The following is a 24,660-nucleotide window of genomic DNA, read 5'->3' as shown; positions in this document are numbered from 1 at the left end:
AACATTGTCAAAAGCTGTCTGCAACCCTACAAAATCTATAAGAGTAAGCTTGCCTTTCCTTAATCTATCTTCTAAGGTAAGTCATAGGGTCAGTATTGCCTCGGGTGTCCCTACATTTCTCTGAAATCCAAAAATATGTTCCCCGAGGTTGAGTGCTACCAGTTTTTTGATTCACCTGAAAAGAATTTGTGCTATTATTTTGGAACCAGAACTTATGAAACTGTTAGTTTGGTAATATTCAGACCTGTCAGCATTTGATTTCTTTGGAATAGGAATTATGATATTCGTCTTCAAGTCTGAGGGTACTTTACCTGTCTCATATATCTTACATACCAGGATATCATTAGTTCAGAGGGAATGTTGTCTATTCTAGGGGCCTCGTTTCGACTCTCGCAGTATCGTATCGTATCTCCCATCTCGTCTTCATCTGTATCCTCTTACTTTACCATAATATTGCCTTCAAGTTCATTTCCCTTGTGTACACCTTTTGCATACTCCCTCCACCAGTCACCTTTCCCTTCTTGCTTAGGACTGGTTTTCCATCTGGCCTCTTGTTATTTGTACAGATGCTTTCCTTTTCTGAAAATGTCTCTCTAACTTTCCTTCAGGTGGTATCTATCTTTCACTGGGTTATATATACTTCTGTATCCTATGTCTTCAAACCACTCCTGCTTAGCCATTTTGGATTTTTTGTTAATCTCATTTTTTAGATGTGTGTACTTCCCTTCAACTGCTTCATTTGCTGGATTTTTATATTTTCTCCTTTCGTCAACTGAATTAAACATATCTTGTGATATCCAGGGAGATATTTAATCGTAAGCACTGAGACGTTTGAAAGACTGCATTTTGCTTAAAACAGAAAAAAGTTATCCGAATAATACTCCTCCAGTGTTTGATGAATAGGATGGCCATTGACTTTCAGCACACTTCAAACATAATTTCAAACCTTTTCTAAACCTTTTCTTGTTCACATGCTGAACATTAACACATTAACTCATATGTAATCACACATTTAATGCCGTTTTTGTATGTGATAGTTTGTTTTATAAAATAATGTTGGTCAAGTGTTGCATTGGTATCGTATTACAGCTTAAAACAACTCAAAAAAAAAAAAAAAAAACATTAAATAAACCATAATGGACCTAAATGAACCTTTTGGGTAGTAAGCATTTTTTACTGAAAAACTCCTTCTGAACTGAGGAAACTCCACTAATGTATTTCCATTCTGATCCATTGAGCTTTTGCCCAGTAACTACTTTGTCTCAATGTATATATGATTACTGGGGTGGCACATAGTCAATTAACAACAAGGAAGAAGAGTAGAGTTCAGTTGTTCTGAAATGTAGGCCATTCAGAGTGTTTCCTGGGATCAAAAAAGACACACGGTGGTGCGAGCAGCTGTGACATCGACAATACGAACTGACTCGGGAGTCATCAGAAGGGAGGACACCTGTTAGCTGATAGGAAGTCAGTTTGGTGAGCGTGGACGGTGCGGGTGCTTTCCTCTCGTTCACCGCAGTTACTGACTTCCTCTGTGGCCGTCTGTTTAGCTGCTGTGCAACTTCTGTTGCTGGAAATTGGTCAGGTGCTTCAGAAGAGGCAGAAAGCATCTGTTTGAACGACCATTAATAGTGCTTCTTTTGTTTCAGTGTATCCCACTCCTTAGCTCAGAAGTGTTACTGTACTACAGGAAGTGTGCGGTTGCAGACGGTGAAGAACTCGGTCGAGCAGTGCTCCGGGATACACGTGCTGACGGCACCCGATGAGCTACTGAAGACCGAGAAATTTTCAGAGGCGGTGTCGCGTCTGCAGCACCTCCGTGTGCTGTGTCTGCAAGAGAGATACGTGGGGACGACTTGCGTCCTGCGTCCTTGTGTGCTGAGACCTTTGGGTGACGGGTGCCCCCGACTGGTCGAGATTGACTTCGGACGTATGTCTGTCGATACGGATGATCTGAAGTACTTTCTGAATGCCAAGAAGAACACCCTAAAGTGCTTACGAATAAAGTGGTCGGTGGGTGGAACGAGGTGAGTACTATTATCTCTCCTCGTACGAATGTCTAACTTTTACTCGAGCCAACTTTTGCTCGACGAATACTGTTCTCGTATGTTCGGTATTTTTCACACTGTGTAAAAGACATTTGGCATATTTCACCGTTATGTATACATAGGGACATGAGATACAAAATGTTAAGGAGACATCTAATTATTGTTACAGTGCTTTTAAGCTAGGTCTAGTTCAGTAAACATATCTATGTCTTCAAACATCTTCTGTCACGTTTATTACGTAATTACTTTCACTCGTAGCTAATAGTGCCGCTGTATTTAACAGTTGTGCCCAGTTCAGTTCTGTGTGATTCGGTAGTACCCGGCAGACCTGTCTCAATTGCACATTTTGGGTTTCTCAGTTTTTTTCACATTAGTCTGTAGATGGGGCTTCGTAGTGAAATTAATGGGTAGACTGTGTCATTTCAGAATGGGGACTTATAATTTAACATATGCCACTGTCGATTGATTGCGTATGCACAGCCTGTGGAAGAGGAAGTTTTTGAAATGTTTATCCCTCAGGGCACAATTCTGGGCCCATTACTTTCCCATTTACATCAGCAATATTCTGTCATCTTTTACTTCTCTTCTACTTTTTGCTGCGCAGTAGCAACAGTATGAGAAACTTGGCAACTCGTATGTGAGGGGACTGTGCATGCTACTGTGCAAGCTTGTAGTGGAACATATGTTTTGGTACTATGTAATTTTATTGTGAAACATTTGGCAAAAATGGCTTTCTACTGCAGCTCGCATATGAAAGTGTGACCGTGTGAATGTCATGCTAAACTCCCAAAAATAAATACAGTAAACCACTGTGTTTACATTCTCACATTTTACATTTTCTTGCTTTTTATATTCATTTTTGTCATTACAATCAGGAGTCACATTCTCTGAATTCAGTACTTTCCTGTCGTCACTGATTCCGTGTTACGACATTTCCCGCACCTTTAAGTTTTCTTTGACATTATCACAACATTTGACTTTGTTTTTTGTGCAGATATCTGCAAAAAGTGCATTGTATTCCTACTCAAAGTCAACCTCGGAACAAAGCAGAAAATGGAGACTATACACAAAGTTAATAATCGTGTCAGACAGCGTTAGCATAGTAAGTGAGATTTTCATTGTCATCATGTTTGGCCACAGCCACCTGTTTATAGGTACGCAGTGTTTGGAAGGGTGGGAAAGCACGCTGAGGCACTTCCCGAATGATGATCGTGACCTGACAGTATTGACTGTAGTAGCAGCCTTCCTTCTGCTCATTGTCTTGTATTACCACAGCTTTGATTTAATTTCAGTCATTTATACAAACAAGACATCACTCTATAACGAGCTTTCACGAATTGTTGTTACTTCAGTGTAAAATACATGAATCCGTACGAGGCACGCAGTCTTATGTCGGTACGACTTAGTGTCAGACGTAAATATTCCTCCTCGAGATGCTCCATAATGTTGCAATTTCCGTCCTCTTCCTCGCCCAGGATGTTCCTGAACCGTGTGATCTGCTTGTCGACAACAAGCTGTATGATTTTGTGTCTGTTGTTCTCCATTTATTAAAGACTCCCAACATTAATGTTTCAACCAATATTGTGTTACAAGTTTTATTTACCATAGGTTTATAATGATTACCGGTAATAAGTTTGACAGTAGAATTAAAATGCTCTTTTAATGTGGTTTAACAAAAGAATACAACAAATTGCTGTTAGAAAGAAGCAAAAACAATTATTTCAGTTTTTTTTAAATAGGCAAAATTTAGATTGTTATAATTTCTGATTTTGAACAATATAAAGAGAATGACAGTAAGATAAATTTATTCATTTTTTACTTGGTTTGTTTCCAATGCTTTCCTGTATTTTGCAATTTCCTGCAACTTACACTTTGTGTGTGTGTGTGTGTGTGTGTGTGTGTGTGTGTGTGTGTGTGTGTGTCATTCCACTGAAAAGTGTAAGCAGGGGTTTAACTGTATGTCAAGAGCTGGTCCCAGCACTTGGATGTAAAAATTCAGTATACTACAGTTCAGTTACACACTTCAGAGTCCCTTTACCTGTGATACATTAACTGTTGTCCACAATTAACCATTATCAGGAACCACTGTGGCCTGGACTGTCATTGTTTCATTGTTATGCACACACAAAAATAACTCCCTGTGGAATATGCACTCAAAATTTAAAAAAAATACAGTATAGAATTTTCTGTAGATAGTGTTCAGTGAGCACATGTATTTGCAGTGATGGTTGATAACGCTGACACATGGGGCAACAGTATCTGAACAAAGTAAACCTCACACTTAGGCGAGAGAGAGAGAGGGGGGGGGGGGGGGGAAGAGAAGAAAACCATAAACACCTTTTGTTCATGCATTCATGTCAGCACAAGTGCATATTTCATATCTTGTAATGATACATTGAACTCACAAAAATGTAATTAAATTATGTAGATAAATACCGATACACGATGATGGTTGTGATATAACTGTATAATAATAGTGGTAGTAGTAGTAGTAGTAGTAGTAGTAGTAGAAGCAGCAGCAGCAGCAGCAGCAGCAGAAGCAATGACGCTTGGTATTGGTTATTATCCTGTAGTGAGGAACAGATTTGAGGCAGAGATACGAGCTTCACACTGAAACACAAAGTTCACTGCAAATGCTGCATTCTCAGATTAAGATTTGTAAAGTTGCATAGTGGTGAACTCACAAACTGATCAGGGCCTAACTGAACTACAAAAATCAGTTGGGTTGGCACTTTACGTGCCTAGGTTATCCTCTCGGTATCGCCTGTCCACGAGTGCCCGGCATTCGATCGCGCACCTACTCGTATTCGGAGCTAGTGCGGCGCATCTCTTCCACTGTGGCTTGTCAGTCTGTGCCTCATACACGACAGTCATTTTAAAGGACTACACTTGCCAAAATACAGGGTTATTCAAAGAGGAGTGGCATATTTCTGGGATTAATCTTTTACATACTATAAAGGATAGAAATGCAACTCCAGACAGAGAAAAGTGGAAACTTTTGAGCAGTTGACATAGAAGTTCAATTAAAGGTGCAGTGCTGCTGTTGCTCATTCGTAGGAAAATGGAGACACCACGGAGGCATTTGTTTTCTGTGCTGCAATTAGCAAAATCGGAGTCCACTGTTAGTGTGAAATGTGTATTTTGATAACAATTTGACAGAGAGCTGCCTGCCAGTAAACAAATGTACGAGTGCCACTGAAAATCACAGAAAATTGGTGCATCTGCAAATGGAAAAGTGAGTGTCATCCTTGCACATAGAGTGAAGATGTCAAAGGTATCTGTGCAACTTACAAAAGGCGCCCTAGAAAATCCGTGACACGAGTGAACAATAAACTTAAAACCTTTCAACTCGAGATATGGTGAGTTCGGAAACTGACTGCATCAGAAATCATACACACTGGAATTGTTGCAAGCATTGCATCTGATGACCACACCAAAAGGTAAGAATTTTGCACAGGAATTCTAGAAGAAATGGAGGTGCACATTTTTTCTGAGCTATTATATTTTTTGTATGAACCCACTTTTCATCTTTCTGGTACAGTTAATTGGCATAGAGCTAGATTTAGATTTTGGGAGAGCAAAACTCCTATGGTAGTAGCTCAGCACAAATGAGACATTCTTTCGTCTTTCCCTCTCCTTCCCTCTTTCCTGACGAAGCAACCGTTGGTTGCGAAAGCTTGAATTTAGTGTGTATGTTTGTGTTTGTTTGTGTGTCTATCGACGTGCTAGCGCTTTCGTTTGGTAAGTCTCGTCATCTTTGTTTTTAGATATATTTTTCCCACGTGGAATGTTTCCCTCTATTTTATATATATATATAAAAACAAAGATGATGAGACTTACCAAATGAAAGTGCTGGCGGGTCGACACACACACAAACATACACACAAAATTCAAGCTTTTGCAACAAACTGTTGCCTCATCAGGAAAGAGGGAAGGAGAGGGAAAGACGAAAGGATGTGGGTTTTAAGGGAGAGGGTAAGGAGTCATTCCAATCCTGGGAGCGGAAAGACTTACCTTAGGGGGAAAAAAGGACAGGTATACACTCGCGCGCACAAACACACATATCCATCCGCATATACACAGACACAAGCAGACATTTGTAAAGGCAAAGAGTTTGGGCAGAGATGTCAGTCGAGGCGGAAGTACAGAGGCAAAGACATTGTTGAAAGACAGGTGAGGTATGAGCGGCGGCAAATTGAAATTAGAAATTAGCGGAGATTGAGGCCTGGCGGATAGTGAGAAGAGAGGATATGCTGAAGGGCAAGTTCCCATATCCGGAGTTCTGACAGGTTGGTGTTAGTGGGAAGTATCCAGATAACCCAGGCGGTGTAACACTGTGCCAAGATGTGCTGGCCGTGCACCAAGGCATGTTTAGCCACAGGATGATCCTCATTACCAACAAACACTGTCTGCCTGTGTCCATTCATGCGAATGGACAGTTTGTTGCGGGTCATTCCCACATAGAAGGCTTCACAGTGTAGGCAGGTCAGTTGGTAAATCACGTGGGTGCTTTCACACGTGGTGCTGCCTTTGATCGTGTACACCTTCCGGATTACAGGACTGGAGTAGGTGGTGGTGGGAGGGTGCATGGGACAGGTTTTACACCGGGGGCGGTTACAAGGGTAGGAGCCAGAGGGTAGGGAAGGTGGTTTGGGGATTTCATAGGGATGAACTAAGAGGTTACGAAGGTTAGGTGGACGGCAGAAAGACACTCTTGGTGGAGTGGGGAGGATTTCATGAAGGATGGATCTCATTTCAGGGCAGGATTTGAGGAAGTCGTATCCCTGCTGGAGAGCCACATTCAGAATCTGATCCAGTCCCGGAAAGTATCCTGTCACAAGTGGGGCACTTTTGTGGTTCTTCTGTGGGAGGTTCTGGGTTTGAGGAGATGAGGAAGTGGCTCTGGTTATTTGCTTCTGTACCAGGTTGGGAGGGTAGTTACGGGATGCGAAAGCTGTTTTCAGGTTGTTGGTGTAATGGTTCACGGATTCCGTACTGGAGCAGATTTGTTTGCCATGAAGACCTAGGCTGTAGGGAAGGGACCGCCTGATGTGGAATGGGTGGCAGCTGTCATAATGGAGGTACTGTTGCTTGTTGGTGGGTTTGATGTGGACAGACATGTGAAGCTGGCCATTGGACAGGTGGAGGTCAACGTCAAGGAAAGTGGCATGGGATTTAGAGTAGGACCAGGTGAATCTGATGGAACCAAAGGAGTTGAGGTTAAAGAGGAAATTCTGGATTTCTTCTTCACTGTGAGTCCAGATCATGAAAACTTTGGGTTGGCAGGCCTGGGTAACCAAGAAGGCTTCCTCTAAGCGACCCATGAATAGGTTGGCGTACGAGGGGGCCATCCTGGTACCCATGGCTGTTCCACAAACATGCCTTCGCCCTAGCCAGATTACACTCCCATATTTTATTTTCTCAGGCTTGTCTGACATTTGGCATCACCCCCAAAGGCCTCACACTTAAAGTTCCCATCTCTGGCTGCAACCCTTCTTTCCATCAGTCCCTATACCAGTTCCAAACTGAACAATCCATTGCCCTCACCCACCTAATCCTTCAGCTACACACCCACTCAGCCAATCAACACACCCGTCAACTCCTATCCTTAATAAAAGTCCTCAATCCTTCCTCTCCCACATCCACACCGGCTGTTCAGAGCATCCTCCTACAGGCCAACCGCAAATTGGAACAGCATGCCACCCTCCACCTTAAAAAACTATCCAATCTCCTGGTTTCCCACCTCCGGAAAGGCAACTCACTCAGCCTTCACAACCTTTCCAGCAAACCTCAACTTCCTCTCATTGCACACAAACCCAGTCTCTCCCATCTACTCAATCTCCCACTTCCAGCTCCACTCCCTCCAAAACCTCAAAATTTCAATCAACACAATCTGGAACCACAACACCCCAATTCAGTAGTTAACCTTTCCTCCAAACCTCTCTCCCAATCTGAAACCCCTGTCCTATCCAAAGGCCTCACCTTCAGCCCCACTCCCAGATTCAACCAAACAGCCCTCGTCAAAGATTTACTGTCCTACACCTGTACTCTCTGCTGGAAATATCACTTTGCCACGAAGAAAAATGATCCTAATCCTACTCCTAATGATCCAACTCCCCAAGACACTATCCAAATTGAACCCTGCCTGGAACAGTTCCGTCCTCCGTCACAGCGGGACCCACCTCCTCTTCCTCAAAATCACCCTCTCCAAACCTTCCAGGAATTTCTGACTTCCAGCCTTGCCTCTCAATCCTTCTTAAAAAACCTTAATCCTACTCCCAACATCACCACTGCTGAAGCCCAGGCTATCTGTGATCTGAAGGCTGACCGATCCATCGCCATTCTTCCGACGGACAAGGGTTCCACGACTGAGGTACTTGATCGTCGGGAGTATGTGGCTGAGGGACTACGTCAGCTTTCAGACAACACTACTTACAAAGTTTGCCAAGGTAATCCCATTCCTGATGTCCAGGCGGAGCTTCAACGAATCCTCAGAACCTTAGGCCCCCTACAAAACCTTTCACCTGACTCCATCAACCACCTGACCCCACCAACACCCCGCACCCCTACCTTCTACCTTCTTCCTAAAATTCACAAACCCAATCATCCCGGCCGTCCCATTGTAGCTGGTTACCAAGCCCCCACAGAACGCATCTCTGCCTACGTAGATCAACACCTTCAACCCATTACATGCAGTCTCCCATCCTTCATCAAAGACACCAACCACTTTCTCGAATGCCTGGAATCCCTACCCAATCTGTTACCCCCGGAAACCATCCTTGTAACCACTGATGCCACTTCCTTATACACAAATATTCCGCATGTCCAGGGCCTCGCTGCGATGGAGCACTTCCTTTCACGCCGATCACCTGCCACCCTACCTAAAACCTCTTTCCTCATTACCTTAGCCAGCTTCATCCTGACCCACAACTTCTTCACTTTCGAAGGCCAGACATACCAACAATTAAAGGGAACAGCCATGGGTACCAGGATGGCCCCCTCGTACGCCAACCTATTCATGGGTCGCTTAGAGGAAGCCTTCTTGGTTACCCAGGCCTGCCAACCCAAAGTTTGGTACAGATTTATTGATGACATTTTTATGATCTGGACTCACAGTGAAGAAGAACTCCAGAATTTCCTCTTTAACCTCAACTCCTTTGGTTCCATCAGATTCACCTGGTCCTACTCTAAATCCCATGCCACTTTCCTTGACGTTGACCTCCACCTGTCCAATGGCCAGCTTCACACGTCCGTCCACATCAAACCCACCAACAAGCAACAGTACCTCCATTATGACAGCTGCCACCCATTCCACATCAAGCGGTCCCTTCCCTACAGCCTAGGTCTTCATGGCAAACAAATCTGCTCCAGTCCGGAATCCGAAAACCATTACACCAACAACCTGAAAACAGCATTCGCATCCCGCAACTACCCTCCCAACCTGGTACAGAAGCAAATAACCAGAGCCACTTCCTCATCCTCTCAAACCCAGAATCTCCCACAGAAGAACCCCAAAAGTGCCCCACTTGTGACAGGACTGGATCAGACTCTGAATGTGGCTCTCCAGCAGGGATACGACTTCCTCAAATCCTGCCCTGAAATGAGATCCATCCTTCATGAAATCCTCCCCACTCCACCAAGAGTGTCTTTCTGCCGTCCACCTAACCTTCGTAACCTCTTAGTTCATCCCTATGAAATCCCCAAACCACCTTCCCTACCCTCTGGCTCCTACCCTTGTAACCGCCCCCGGTGTAAAACCTGTCCCATGCACCCTCCCACCACCACCTACTCCAGTCCTGTAATCCAGAAGGTGTACACGATCAAAGGCAGCGCCACGTGTGAAAGCACCCACGTGATTTACCAACTGACCTGCCTACACTGTGAAGCCTTCTATGTGGGAATGACCAGCAACAAACTGTCCATTCGCATGAATGGACACAGGCAGACAGTGTTTGTTGGTAATGAGGATCACCCTGTGGCTAAACATGCCTTGGTGCACGGCCAGCACATCTTGGCACAGTGTTACACCGTCCGGGTTATCTGGATACTTCCCACTAACACCAACCTGTCAGAACTCCGGAGATGGAAACTTGCCCTTCAGCATATCCTCTCTTCTCACTATCCGCCAGTCCTCAATCTCCGCTAATTTCTAATTTCAATTTGCCGCTGCTCATACCTGACCTGTCTTTCAACAACATCTTTGCCTCTGTATTTCCGCCTCGACTGACATCTATGCCCAAACTCTTTGCCTTTACAAATGTCTGCTTGTGTCTGTGTATATGCGGATGGATATGTGTGTGTGTGTGCGAGTGTATACCTGTCCTTTTTTCCCCCTAAGGTAAGTCTTTCTGCTCCTGGGATTATAATGACTCCTTACCCTCTCCCTTAAAACCCACATCCTTTCGTCTTTTCCTCTCCTTCCCTCTTTCCTGACGAAGCAACCGTTGGTTGCGAAAGCTTGAATTTAGTGTATATGTTTGTGTTTGTTTGTGTGTCTATCGACCTGCCAGCACTTTTGTTTGGTAAGTCACATCATCTTTGTTTTTAGATATATTTTTCCCACGTGGAATGATGAGACTTACCAAACAAAAGCACTGACACACAAAAAAACAAACACACACACAAAATTCAAACTTTCGCAACAAACTGTTGCCTCATCAGGAAAGGGGGATGGAGAGGGAAAGAAAAATATATCTAAAAACAAAGATGTGTGACTTACCGAACGAAAGCGCTGGCAGATCGATAGGCACCTATATATATAAAAACAAAGATGATGTGACTTACCAAACGAAAGCGCTGGCATGTCGATAGACACACAAACATAAACACAAAATTCTAGCTTTCGCAACCAACGGTTGCCTCGTCAGGAAAGAGGGAAGGAGAGGGAAAGACGAAAGGATTTGGGTTTTAAGGGAGAGGGTAAGGAGTCATTCCAATCCCGGGAGCAGAAAGACTATTTTGTACCCAACAGAAGGCCTAGTACCCAGTGCCCTGACACTCACCACGATGTCTGATGTATACCCACGCAATCTGTCCCTCACAGGTATACTTTCGATGCAAATTAATGTGGTGGTAATAGTAATGATGTCGTATTTCAGTGGCAAGTGATGTAAAGGTGACAGTCGAACACAGAAATGTTACAAATGCAGAATAAGAACCCTTAATTTGGAATTGGAATATAGTGTATGCCGTTTGTGTGGTCTCTTCAAATGTGACAGAAGACGAATAATTTTCACGAGCCCCATTTCTGTTGTTAGAAAGGCACGTCATACCGTTGCTGCCGGTATATGCCGACAGCTTGGAACGTCTGGAACTTTATGAGTACGACATAGTCCGCAACTCGGCCAGAGAGGCGTTCACTACCGTCGGAAGCTTGAAGCACTTGCGGGAACTCAGGATGTCCGTCCCCGATCGAATACCGCCCGGAACAGCTGCTCTGGCTTTTACGTAAGTGACCCATCAAGTAGGTAACTGCTGTATTTACCTGATTATAAGATGAGGTTTTTTTTCCAAATTTGCCATTCAGAAAATATGAGATAGAGTAATATTGGCAGATTAAACTATTGCTGCTGAGATTAACATTTTAACATTGTTTAATAGAGTATATAGAGGGTATCCTACATTTACAGATGAAGCTTTGCTAGCTGAGGTCACGTGCAGGTTTATTTTGAAGAATTCAGAAGGGCAGGGCCGGGCAAACGATATTTGCATCGAAAGAGTCTCGAGGTTTCCCGATAGAAACATTAATACTAATTTTTAAGTAAACATAACATTCAAAAGCGAAAATGTTGTCCTTCAAAAAACATTACTCGATTCTGACCCCAGATCAATATTTTATTTGATTATGAGAGACTGGAAGGATTTATCAAGTGCATTGCAAGTGAGAAATTCAGTTGCTGTTCGTGTATTAGAACAATGGGTGAAACATTACCAACTTTTAATCAGCTTTAGAACTTGGTGACATTCAGATGAGAAGAGAGGAAAATTAATCCAGAATTAGATTTCTAATTAACAAAATAAATCGTATTAGGTTGACTGTAAATTATAGTGGCGAGACTCATCAGGAGATAGTACTGACAGACGTCAGTAGATCGTGGGGTAAGCAATAGTTAAAGAATTGGACCGAATCATGATTGTGAACTTTATTTATGTATCGGTTGTGGTTGTCATTGTTGTTACATCTGACTTGCACTCTGAAGATATTGTAGTACACGTTCCACAGTCTCGAGCAGCACTATACGAGGCTCGGTGGGGGAACAGCTTGGCAGGGAACTAGGATGAGTGTGGGGAGGGGAATAGAACAGAAGAGAATCTTTTGTGGTGTCACCACCAGACACCACACTTGCTAGGTGGTAGCCTTTAAATCGGCTGCGGTCCGTTAGTATACGTCGGACCTGCTTCAGCTACGTCATTTGCTATGACCTAGCAAGGTGCCATATTCAGTTACTATAATCTGAACAGATAATATTGTGAATCATGTACCGTCAAGAGCAATGTTCATCATTAATGGATTAAAGTTAAGTATCAAACTAATTATGTCCGCTTTTTGAATTCTAATTCCTTGTCATGTTCCAGATCTCACGTCAATATAGTTCTTCCCTCCTTATGCCAGCCTGCGTGAGCTAAAATGCGTGCCTTTTGGCCTCCTCTCGTAACACGGTGTTGACTCTTCAGCCAACACAACATCTTTATTGTCACATGACATGTTATATACAGTCGTTTGATTGAAATATTGGTCACTCATCAATGAATAATTCTGTGCCTACCTAAGGATACCTAAAACAAGATACATTAAAATAATGCATATGGAAGTATTTTTCATGTTTGTTTCTGTAGTTTATAAATATGGACATACCTCAAGGACCACATATTTCCATAAATGTAATATATGTGTTTACATCTACATATTTAGATACATAGTTCTCATGATAGTTTACAAGTATCGACACATTTAAAAAGAACATATACCTCCAGTAAAAGGGAACATAAGCATACACATAGAACGTAATGTAGAAAAAACAGGAAAACAAAACAGATATGTTATCTCCTACTTGTCTCTGTTTATAAAATCATCCACACTGTGGTAGCAGTTGGCTTTTTAAATATTTTCAATGTTTGCACAGGTAGATTCTAGCTTACAGTCCTTCATCTTTGAATGGATTTTATTTGCTAAGCTTCAAAGCCATGTAATATGCAGTATTTTCAGATAATGGTTGTCTATGGCAATGTAACATGTAATCTTGTTTGTGTTTTGTTGGATAAGTATGTGTAAATGAATTTCCCTCAAAAAGATGTGGGTTTCTTAACTCAGAGAAGTGTTTCATATATAAACATGGAAGGAATGGTCAGAAAGTCAAGGCTTGCAAATAAAGGTTTGTTCCAGTCATAGCTCTGATAATTTTTTTTTCTGTAGCTTGAACACTCTTGGGTGGCTTCCTTTTCAACTCCCCAAAAAATTATGCCATACCTTACAACTGATATAAAATATGTATGATACACAATTTTCCTAACAGCTAAGTCAGTTACTTTATTCGGAACCCTCATTGCATAAACAAAACTATTTAACTGCTTCAGTAAGCAATCCACATGATCAGTCTGTTTTGTTTTCTGTGCTAATTCTTCAGTGTTTTTACAGCAGACTACTGCTGTTGAGTCATCTGCATACAGAATCGTATCTGAAGTTACCTTACCTGGTGTGTCATTTATATAGTAATGGGCCTTGTATGGACCCCTGGGGTACACCTGCATGTATTTCCTTCCAACTAGAGCAAGCTTTCTTGCCCTTATGTTGTATAACTACCCTCTGTTTCCTATTTTTGAGATATGACTTGAACTAATTTAAAGATTTTTCATGGACACCATAAGAAGCTAATTTGAGGGGCAGCTGCGTATGGTTCACCATAGCAAATGCCTTACTGAGGTCACATAAGATACCTGATATGCCAACAGTGGTAATCTGTACCACATACTCTGTCTCTTTTTGTACATCTTCCATGTTTAAACTGCAGTTTGCCTGAATGCACATGTATTCAGAACTGAATTGACTTTAAAACTGGACAAACACACAATAGTAGTATTAACTTCTGCAGCAGACAGTTAGTCTACATAGGGGCCAATGGCGTAGTTGTGTGTTTCCCGCTGTAGTGTTATCGATGTTCACTGTGATGTATGACGGGTGTGAAAGGATATGTGTCAGCTGTCAGTTCTATGTAGCTAATGAGAGAGCAGTGAGCAGATTATGTGTTTGGAAGTGAGAGACACCGCAAAATTGTCACACCTGTACAAAAGCAAAATCCTACACGTATTTGGATGAAAACAGCCATATTCTGAGGTCATCACATCAGAACAACTCACAGTTAATTCAATTAAAATGGCATAAATTTAGAACAGGTATAATGTTAACTCTTTAGGCAAATACTTTGTCAATAAAACAGTTTGTAATTTTGATTGGTCAAGAATATGTTAAAAATTAATTTTTCTTAAGAAGCCAGTCAAATAAAAGGGGGCTCGTCTTAAAATTGGGGTCATCTTACCCTTGCATATGTACAGTATGGTGTGCTGTTTGTTACTGAAAACATGTACTGAGCCAGCAGGGGTTAGGTCTCTCAGCTGTCAGGGTTACTCACAAATTTGGTGGCTTCAAATCAACCAGCCAAAGATCTGGCAGTTCTAATGTAAATATTATGAAGTAAAGGAAGCCTCTCACTGCACTAGATAGCAGAAGTGTAGAGTTTTTCAGAAGAAACCCTTTGGCAAGTTAGAGGGGACACACACACACACACACACACACACACACAGAGAGAGAGACACAGAGACACACACACACAGAGAGAGAGAGAGAGAGAGAGAGAGAGAGAGAGAGAGAGAGAGTGTGTGTGTGTGTGTGTGTGACAATTTTTGTTTTTCATATTCACGTTTCCAAAAAACGCTTAAAGAAAGATTTTCACAATTCCTGTTGCAGGTTCCTAAGGGTTGTGCAGGTGACTTGGCAGAACAAATCTGATGAGGAACCCATGTCTGCAAATTTACCATTTGGATGTAAAATAAGTTTGAAGGTTGGATCACTTTCATATCTTCCACTTCACTGTGTGCAGACACGCACACAGTGGAGGTAATGAGCTCCGACTCGCGTGCTGTAGGAGCACACGATACAGTCAGTGTTTAGAATATTCGTCTTAGTGTTCCATTCTACGTGGTGAAGGACATTCTCTTCAAAGTAGAGAGTTTGGCCGGTCTGTGAAACACCACAGATCGCTGCAGTTGTGAACGTACTGACCAGTGAACGTACTTGCAGCCATTGTTGGAGTCAGAGGAAAATAGTACGTGATGTCATAATTACAACAGCGTGTGAGAACGGCACATTCCTCTCAATAGGTGCGCGCACTGGGAAGTGGTGGATTCAAAAGTGTTCTAATCTTCAAACTTATTTTACATCTCAAGAGGTGCGGGTTCATTATTAAAAACTTGTATACTAAGTCCCCTCTCCAAGTCCTAGAAGACAGCAATAGGAATTGTAAAACACTTTGTTGCCAATAAAAAACAGAAAGCGTACAGAAAGCAGAATCTGGACTGAGGATCAAAGTAAACAAATAATATGAACACAGGTCTCGTACCAGTCAGCCACAGTCAGTGAGGCCTTTATCTCGAGGCACATCTGTGGTAACGGGTGAAACTTTGGCGTGACACATACCACAGCTGTACATATTTTAAGAAACTTTTATTTTCACAGACTCAGTTGTATGACATAAATGACTGAGTTGTTTGGTCATATGAAAGACAGAGAACAACAACCAGACTGATCGATTCAGACCACAGAAGAGGACACAGAATTGACAAACATTTTCTGAATAACTGTAGGTCATAACTGCACCGTTGTGGAGCTACAGCTGATCGGTGACAAGAGCACGGAAAAGTGTGTGCTCTGAGCACAGTTACTACTTAAATTAGCTGCAGATGATAGTATCAGCTGGTCTGTCAAACTTGGTAAAACTTTAAATACATATCCACGGCTAGTTACCTGACACACGAATTTTCTGTTATGTTTACTGTTTAATGGTAGACTGTTAAATCCAATTATGCTAATAGTACTGTAATGTCAATAATAAGATACTAATTGGTACTGGAGAAACAGGACTGCATGTAGATAGTTGACATGAGGTACTGTAAGATCCAGTGTTGTTAATACTGAAATGTATAGGCTACATGTTTGTTTTTTTGTCATGTAGAGATAACCTGAATTAACTTATATTCTAACAACTTCAGTAGCACCGATTCTGACAAAATTACACAACTAGACACATCCTCGCAGCTGACCGGCTGCTGTTCTACAGCGGGAGCTTCCCGACGGTGCATTTCTGACCCGTGGTTCTCTATTGCTCAAATCGAGGTTGCCAATGTTGCTCTACTCTCGTGTTATGGCCAGTTTTATTTTCCCATACTATATAATGATCACCTCGATATCCGCGAGTCCCCACTGTCCGTGATCAGTCGAACATATATGAAACAAATTTAAATTAGAATTTTGATACCTGGAAAATTAATATAGTTACAATTTCCCTATTTTTTAGTGTTCTAAAATTGTACTTGGTGCAAATCAGATAGCGCCTCGGTTCATTTGATGTGGATGTTTCCAAAAAATGTAGTGTTGTGACCCTATCCTTTCGTGAGAGTTACTTTGCTGTGGCAACTGATCAGCGTCCTGAAGTTATCAAAATTGGTGAGCAGGGTGTGTTCTGTCATTGTAAGCAGAATGTGTCAGGTTGCTGTTTCTGATTTTTTCCCCCCATTATAAAGACAAAATAATGTGACACAACATAAACTATGTACTCGATTGTATTTTTAAGGAATGGAGGACTGCCACAACTGAAAGTGCTGGATCTACCACACGGATACGGTGTGGAAGATAACACAGTAATTGCCATCAGCCACGGATGTCCCGGTTTGCGGCAGCTCTCCGTCACTCACGCTACGAAGCTGTCGCCTGCTGCCTTCTCGGAGATCGACCGTCTAGAACATCTTGAAATGTAAGTGATGTTGCTGGCTTTGCAGTGTAGTGCAGACAGAGTATTTTGCTGAATAATGAAAACGTAACTGGTGAAGTAGTACAGAATCGTGTGAGTTACTCATAAATGTTGTGACTGAAATTGTGTTGAAAAAGAATTGTAAGTCAAGACAATAAATAAAATATGCAGCTGGCCATTAAAACTGCAATATGACTGAGGTAGAGTGCAACAATTGTCAAACACGCATGAAGTTTACTACTGTTTTTACCCAAGTATAAGACGATCCGAAAGGCTTCTTTAGAAACATTTATTTTAACATACCCTGACGAATCAGAGTAACAAACTGTTTTATTGACATTATGTATCTGCCTAAAATTCCAGTTTTGACTGTCTACATTTTGATAATACAAGGAGAATTAACCCCTTAATATATATATATTTTTTTCAAATTATGTTCCAAAAATGATATTTTTTATTAATGAAAAACATTATATACTGAAAGACATTACATACTGAAATATAAAGATGGGTTTTAGAGCTCAAAATTATAAGTTGCAAAATTTTGAAAATCACCAATAGTAAAATCCTGAGCATACTGGTGCACTAGACTTCGATTGAAATATGTGAAACTTGGAGTCATTTTTAGGTTTCTGTGCAGCTGTCAATTCTAAGTGTGGATTTTACAACGGTTTCCTGTGAACAGAAATCTCGTAGAAGCTGGCCAGAGCACAGTGGACGTATTTATCTCGTACCACCGGCAAGTACTTGTCGCTCGACTGGCAAACTGTCGTCACTTTCGGTCTCGAATGAAATAACGCCACATTCTTCTTCACTTTCTAAGGTGCAGTAAATGAAGCAGGGAAAAATGAATACAAACGTCTCAAAAATGAGATCGACAGGAAGTGCAAAATGGCTAAGCAGGGATGGCTACAGGACAAATGTAAGGATGTAGAGGCTTATCTTGCTAGGGGTAAGATAGATACTGCCTACAGGAAAATTAAAGAGACCTTTGGAGAAAAGAGAACCACTTGTATGAATATCAAGAGCTCAGACAGAAACCCAGTTCTAAGGAAAGAAGGGAAAGCAGAAAGGTGGAAGGAGTATATAGAGGGTCTATACAAGGGTGATGTACTTGAGGACAATATTATAGAAATAGAAGAGAATGTAGATGAAGATGAAATGGGAGATATGATACTGCATGAAGAGTTTGACAGAGCACTGAAAGACCCGAGTCGAAACAGGGCCCCAGGAGTAGACAGCATTCCATTAGAACTACTGATGGCCTTGGCAGAGCCAGTCCTGACAAAACTCTACCATCTGGTGAGCAAAGCGTATGAGACAGGCGTAAGAAATACCCTTAGGTTTCAAGAAGAATATAATAATTACAAACCCAAAGAAAGCAGGTGTTGGCAGATGTGAAAATTACCGATCTATCCTGTGAATTTTAACTTATTTTATGTTTAATCAAGAATATTTTGAACAGACTGACGGTGTCGCCATGGGTAGCCCCCTGTCTCCTTTGGTGGCCAACCTTTTTATGAAGGATTTTGAAGAGAGAGCGCTTGAATCAGCTGCCCTGAAGCCAACTGTTTTTTGGCGGTATGTGGATGACACTTTCATAGTGTTGCCTCATGGAGAAGATAAATTAATGGAGTTTCTACATCACCTCAACTCCATTCATAGCAACATCCTGTTCACCATGGAAATAGAGGAAGATGGTTGTTTGCCTTTCTCGGATGTCCTGGTCGAAGGAAGAATGATGGTTCTCTAGGGCATTCAGTTTACCGGAAACACACTTGTACTGATTTGTACCTGCAAGCATCAAGTTGCCATCACCCATCACAAACCATGAATTTGCTTAAAACACTTGTTCATAGAGCTCATACTGTCCCAGATCTAGATAGCTTACCTCAAGAATTCGCCCATCTAAAGACAGTACTCAGCGAAAATGGGTATTCCATCCGGCAGATTAACAGGGCACTAACAATTAAAACTAAGAAGCAGGAAGAGAATAAAGAGGAGAACATGCCAGAACCATCTTTAGCTTTTCTTCCTTTTGTTGGTAACACTTCGTTTAAAATAGCAAGAATCCTCTGCTGAACATGGTATTTCTACTGGACATTCAATGGAGTATGAGAAAACAATGATTTTGTCTACAGCAACGTCTTTCTGGGACTCCATTATTGAAGAATCCGTAGAAATACGACTGGCGGAAAATCTGTTAAACTGTGACAGCGGCTACCAGCTGGACAGTGCATGGAATCCTGTCATCTCCACGATTTGCTCAAATCGAAGACGACTGAGTGCATCGACGGCCGTGGCAAACAGCAACGCAGAGGGCGACTGAGTTCCACTATTCACCAGCGAGGGCGCGGCCGGCGGGCAGTGTGGTTCAACTATCAAGCTTTCGATGCATGCGCAGAATAGTTACAGTACGCTATATATTGTGGAATGGAGGACGTTTTCGCGTCTGCGACAGCTCAGCTGAAGGTGACTGGCAGGTGCCCAGTTGACATATCGTGCGAAGTATTGAACGACGACCGGCTGCAAGCTCGAAATTTGTTTGAACTACCGACCTATCCATTTAATATGCCACAGCTGCAAACTACTAACACGAATTCTTTACAGACGAATGGAAAAACTAGTAGAAGCCGACCTCAGGGAAGATCAGTTTGGATTCCGTAGGAATGTTGGAACACGTGAGGCCATACTGACCCTACGACTTATCTTAGAAGAAAGATTAAAGAAAGGCAAACCTACATTTCTAGCATTTGTAGACTTAGAGAAAGCTTTTGAAAATGTTGACTGGAATACTCTCTTTCAAATTCTAAAGGTGGCAGGGGTAAAATACAGGGAGCGAAAGGCTATTTACAATTTGTACAGGAACCAGATGGCAGTTATAAGAGTCGAGGGGCTTGAAAGGGAAGCAGTGGTTGGGAAGGGAGTGAGACAGGGTTGTAGCCTCTCCCCGATGTTATTCAGTCTGTATATTAAGGAAGCAGTAAAGGAAACAAAAGAAAAGTTCGGAGTAGGTATTAAAATCCATGGAGAAGAAATAAAAACTTTGAGGTTTGCCGATGGCATTGTAATTCTGTCAGAGACAGCAAAGGACTTGGAAGAGCAGTTGAACGGAATGGACAGTGTCTTGAATGGAGGATATAAGATGAACATCAACAAAGCAAAACGAGGATAATGGAATGTAGTCGAATTAAGTCTGGTGATGCTGAGGGAATTAGATTAGGAAATGAGACACTTAAAGTAGTAAATGAGTTTTGCTATTTGGGAAGCGAAATAACTGATGATGGTCGAAGTAGAGAGGATATAAAATGTAGACTGGCAGTGGCAAGGAAAGTTTTTATGAAGAAGAGAAATTTGTTAAAATCGAGTATAGATTTGTGAGGAAGTTGTTTCTGAAAGTATTTGTATCGAGTGTGGCCATGTATGGAAGTGAAACATGGACGATAAATAGTTTGGACAAGAAGAGAATAGAAGCTTTCAAAATGTGGTGCTACAGAAGAATGCTGAAGATTAGATGGGTAGATCACATAACTAATGAGGAGTTACTGAATAGAATTGGGGAGAAGAGGAGTTTGTGGCACAACTTGACTAGAAGAAGGGATCGGTTGGTAGGACATGTTCTGAGGCATCAAGGGATCACCAATTTAGCATTGGAGGGCAGCGTGGAGGGTAAAAATGGTAGAGGGAGACCAAGAGATGAATACACTAAGCAGATTGAGAGGGATGTAGGTTGCAGTAGGTACTGGGAGATGAAGAAGCTTGCACAGGATAGAGTCGCATGGAGAGCTGCATCAAACAAGTCTCAGGACTGAAGACCACAACAACAGGTGGAGAGCTGCATCAAACAAGTCTCAGGACTGAAGACCACAACAACAGGTGGGGGGAGAGAAGAAGACGGGCGGGGCATGCAGGGACTAGATGGGGGTACAGCAATACTGGCAGGTGCAGTGTTCTGAGGTGGAGGGAGGGGGAAGATTGAAAAAGAGGAGAAGAGGAGGGGAAAGGATGGTCAGGTGCATTGGCAGAGGGAGGCACACAGCGAGGGTGAGAGGACACGAAAATGGAGGAGGTGGAAGGACAGAGGGGATGGAAACAGTAGCGACAGTAGGTTACTGTATGTTCAGGCAACTATAATTTCGGGAGGGAGTGGAGAATGTCTTGTAAGGATAATGCTCATTTTTGCAGTTCGGAAAAGCTGGTGTTGGAGGGTAGGATCCACACGGCTCGAGTAGTGAAGCAGCCGTCAAAATCCAGCACATTATGTTCACCTGCAAGTTGTACCACGTGGTGCTACTTCGCTCTCGCCCCCCAGGTTGGCGGTGCCCGTTTGTCTCGTACCGATATAGAAAGCTGTGCAGTGATTGCAGAGCTGGTAGATGACGTGGCTGCTTTCTCGGACGGCCTGGCCTCTGGTGGGCTAGGACGAGGCTGTGACGGATCTGGAATTGGAAGTGCTGGGAGGTGGATTGGGCTGGTCCTGCACCAGGGTCTCCACAGTGATACGATCCCTGTAGCTGTGGCCCAGGACGGGGAGTGGCATAGGGATGGACTGAGATGTTAACGTGTCATATTTATGGTGAATAGTAATCTATCCTTTTCCTGCAGTTTACGTTTGATTGGCAAAGGGTTCAAAAATATAGAAGCACTCGGGCTTTCTCTGTGTTCTGTCTCAGATAGCATGTGGGGAAAATAAATAACTTCTCTTGCAGTTCTGTATCAGTGTTAAATAAGGATAAATGTAGAATAATGACTCTGTGTGTGTGTGTGTGTGTGTGTGTGTGTGTGTGTGTGTGAGAGAGAGAGAGAGAGAGAGAGAGAGAGAGAGAGAGAGAGAGAGCTAGCTGTGTAGTATCTGCTTATAAGATTAGTAGCAAACGTCTTGAGTGTATCACATTGTATATGCATTAATGGGTAATAGTAAGAAATTATATGAAATATGGTGATCAGGCAAAACATTACTAGGAAAGGTGCACAGAAAGCTTAGATTTGTTGAAAGGGTGCTGTGATTTATGTCTGAATAGGAAATTGCACATGACGCACCAGTGCAACCATTTATGTCACTGTAGATGTTTGTAGATACGGTACCGTCCCAAAGTGTGGCAAGTGTTGATGATGTACTCCTCCAGTCCGTGCACACACAGTGATCATTTGAAGAAATGTCAGTCAGAATCACTGCTACTTCTCTGAATTACAACAGCTGCTGTTCTCCTATTTGGTATCACAGTTGCGTGGCAGTCTGTATTCTGTGGAGTTATGTGCTCGTTCTCACGGCCATGAAATCTAGAAAAAATGGGGGAACTTTTTCATCCGGGAAAAGTCCAGCAATTTGTTATAATTTTGGGAATTTTTCATTGTTTTAATTTTCAGATCAATTTTTGTAGTTTTGACTGATAAAAACTGATATTCTAACAAATAATTTTACTGTAGCCCACTGCTGCAGAATAATACTGCAGCAGTAAAACATAAACCAGAGAATAACACCAAAGCAAAAGTTAAGACTGTGAAAACTTTGTAAGAACAAATTGCTTTCGATGAGAGTGACATCACAGGTGTTTACATTTCTAACAAGCTGTGGGAAAATATTGTGAATGGTTATTTGAGAAGCACTGCTTTCAAAGTAAATTTCCTTTTACACAAGACATGTGAAAATATGTGATGAATTAATTAAATTGTGAAGTGTTTCACTGTCATTCGAAACTTAAACCTTTTGAGAGCCAGCCACTTTAAAAACGACCAGCCATTTATGCCATTATTTAAAATTTTAATGGTGCGTTTGTGTTTAACACATGCTAAAAAGAGACCAAGCTTCAAGGTTAGTTTTTCATATTTATTTCAGTTCTTTTGTAGATTACAGATTATGCAAAAACAATGGCAGAAGTATGATTATCCTTTAGAAAACGAAAAAAAAAAAAAATTGAAGGATGAGTTCAGCAATTTCACACGTAATTTGATTTCCAATGAAAGGGTCAAAGTTTTCTCACATGTAGGGGGATATGTCGCAGTCGTAGCAATACTTGTTTGCTTCTTTCCTGCTCATTTTACAAGTAAATTGTCTCATCTTCTCCGTACCGTGCTCCGAATATCTGCTGTCGTCGGCTGTCTAGGTTGTGTGACACAAGCTATAATTGGTTAACGAAGTGCATTGTGCAGCACAGTCTAAATTTCACTGCTCCAAAAGCTACTGTGCTGTACGTGCTGGAATTCGTATTTATACTTTTGTAATACCAGTATATACAATGTTTATGTTGCCCCACGGCAAAGAGCTTTCCAGAACACATTGTTTTCTTGCTGGATTTTGTTTCCTAAAATGCTGGAAGTTCTGTGCTGGTGTATAAAACGTTTACCAGTCAAAGAATTGAAAAGTTTTACAGCTTCGAAGGAAAATATACTGGCACTTAACAAGGAAAAATGTACTTTCTCTCAGGGTATAGTACATTTTCACCCAGAAAAAGTGTATTTTTAACAGGGGAAAATCTACGTGGTTTTTTTTCTTATTTATTTATTTATTTATTTATTCATTCCCCCCCCCCCAAATTGTCCGCATGTACACCCTGTCGTAAAGAATTTAAATCCAGAAGCTCATTGAAATAATGGTCCTGATGCATCTCCATAGTGCTTTGAGTCATGAAGCAAGTGATGTTCAGTGTGTGTGCGCTGCATCCTGTCACTGCAGTTATAGTATTGAATAACATTACGCAACTGCTCTGCACGTGTCGCCCACAACGTAGCTGATGTTAATCAGTTCCTGTCCTCAATGTAGATAATAAAGTTCGTGTTAAAGTACAGTCTGTCTGCAAAGGAATGTTCCGTTTCAGTGGTATATTATAACAGTTTTTTATACAAATATTCAGTTCGACCTAAAATACAATTCTTCCCACACTTTGGGTAATAAGTCCAGAGCAATGGAAGCAACAACAGCCCCTTCAGTTCTGTGTCTCAACTCTGGCAGATCATTAGATAGTGGCACAAAGCAGACAAGATCTTTTACAAAGCCCAAAGGAAAAAAATCACAGGGGTCAAGGCCAGCAGAACAGTGTCCTCGTCATATCAGTTATTAGCACCAGTCCAGCGGTCAAAGGCTTCGATGTTCGACTGTGCTCGTACAAAAACGTGCCGACGGATAGGGGCCCGATGTTGTTGCCGAGTAAAGTTTTCGGGGTCACCTTTTAACTGATGAAAGAGCCGTTCTGGTAACATATCCAGGTAAGCTACCCCTGCTATGGTAGCTTCAGCAGAACAAAATAGTCTGAACACTTGACATTGGGACACACCACAGAAAAAGTTTAATTTTGGGATTTCGCATGTACTTCCATTGCGTAGTTCTGTACATCTTAATTGTCACATCGGATAGGTCATCTGCAATCACTTTGTACGGTCCACGGAATTGTGCAGCTAGGTTCTTAGAATGACACCTTCTTACGGTCTCATCAAACAAAAGCAGCATCCTAAATATTCTTCGATTCTCCAACTCTTCGTGTGAGCTTTACTGGTTTCCTTCATTTCTTTTATCCTTTCTCGTGCTACTGGATGTACTGCTTGCAGCATTCTAGTTGGCTGATATGCATAACAGTTCATTCCTCTGTCTTTATGAC

The 24,660-nt window shown here is 42.0% G+C and overlaps 1 protein-coding gene across 3 annotated transcripts in view; it reads left to right on the top strand.

Annotated features, from left to right (window-relative positions):
* The window catches only part of LOC124591660, an 85,319-nt gene that overhangs the window by 49,247 nt on the left and 11,412 nt on the right, over window positions 1-24,660 (top strand). The window contains exons 4-6 of one of the 3 annotated variants that reach the window (XM_047131751.1): window positions 1,708-2,027; window positions 11,310-11,495; window positions 16,892-17,071. In XM_047131751.1, the coding sequence (XP_046987707.1) occupies window positions 1,708-2,027; window positions 11,310-11,495; window positions 16,892-17,071 (686 nt within the window). Of the gene's footprint in view, window positions 1-1,649; window positions 2,028-11,309; window positions 11,496-16,891; window positions 17,072-24,660 lie in introns of all 3 variants that reach the window. The other 2 variants (XM_047131753.1, XM_047131754.1) reach the window with 2 other exon arrangements.

Source organism: Schistocerca americana, unplaced genomic scaffold (genome assembly GCF_021461395.2).
Source record: "Schistocerca americana isolate TAMUIC-IGC-003095 unplaced genomic scaffold, iqSchAmer2.1 HiC_scaffold_86, whole genome shotgun sequence".
Classification (NCBI taxonomy): Eukaryota; Metazoa; Arthropoda; class Insecta; order Orthoptera; family Acrididae; genus Schistocerca; species Schistocerca americana.
Note: the sequence above shows the minus strand (reverse complement) of the source record. Positions and strands in the feature narration are given on the sequence as shown.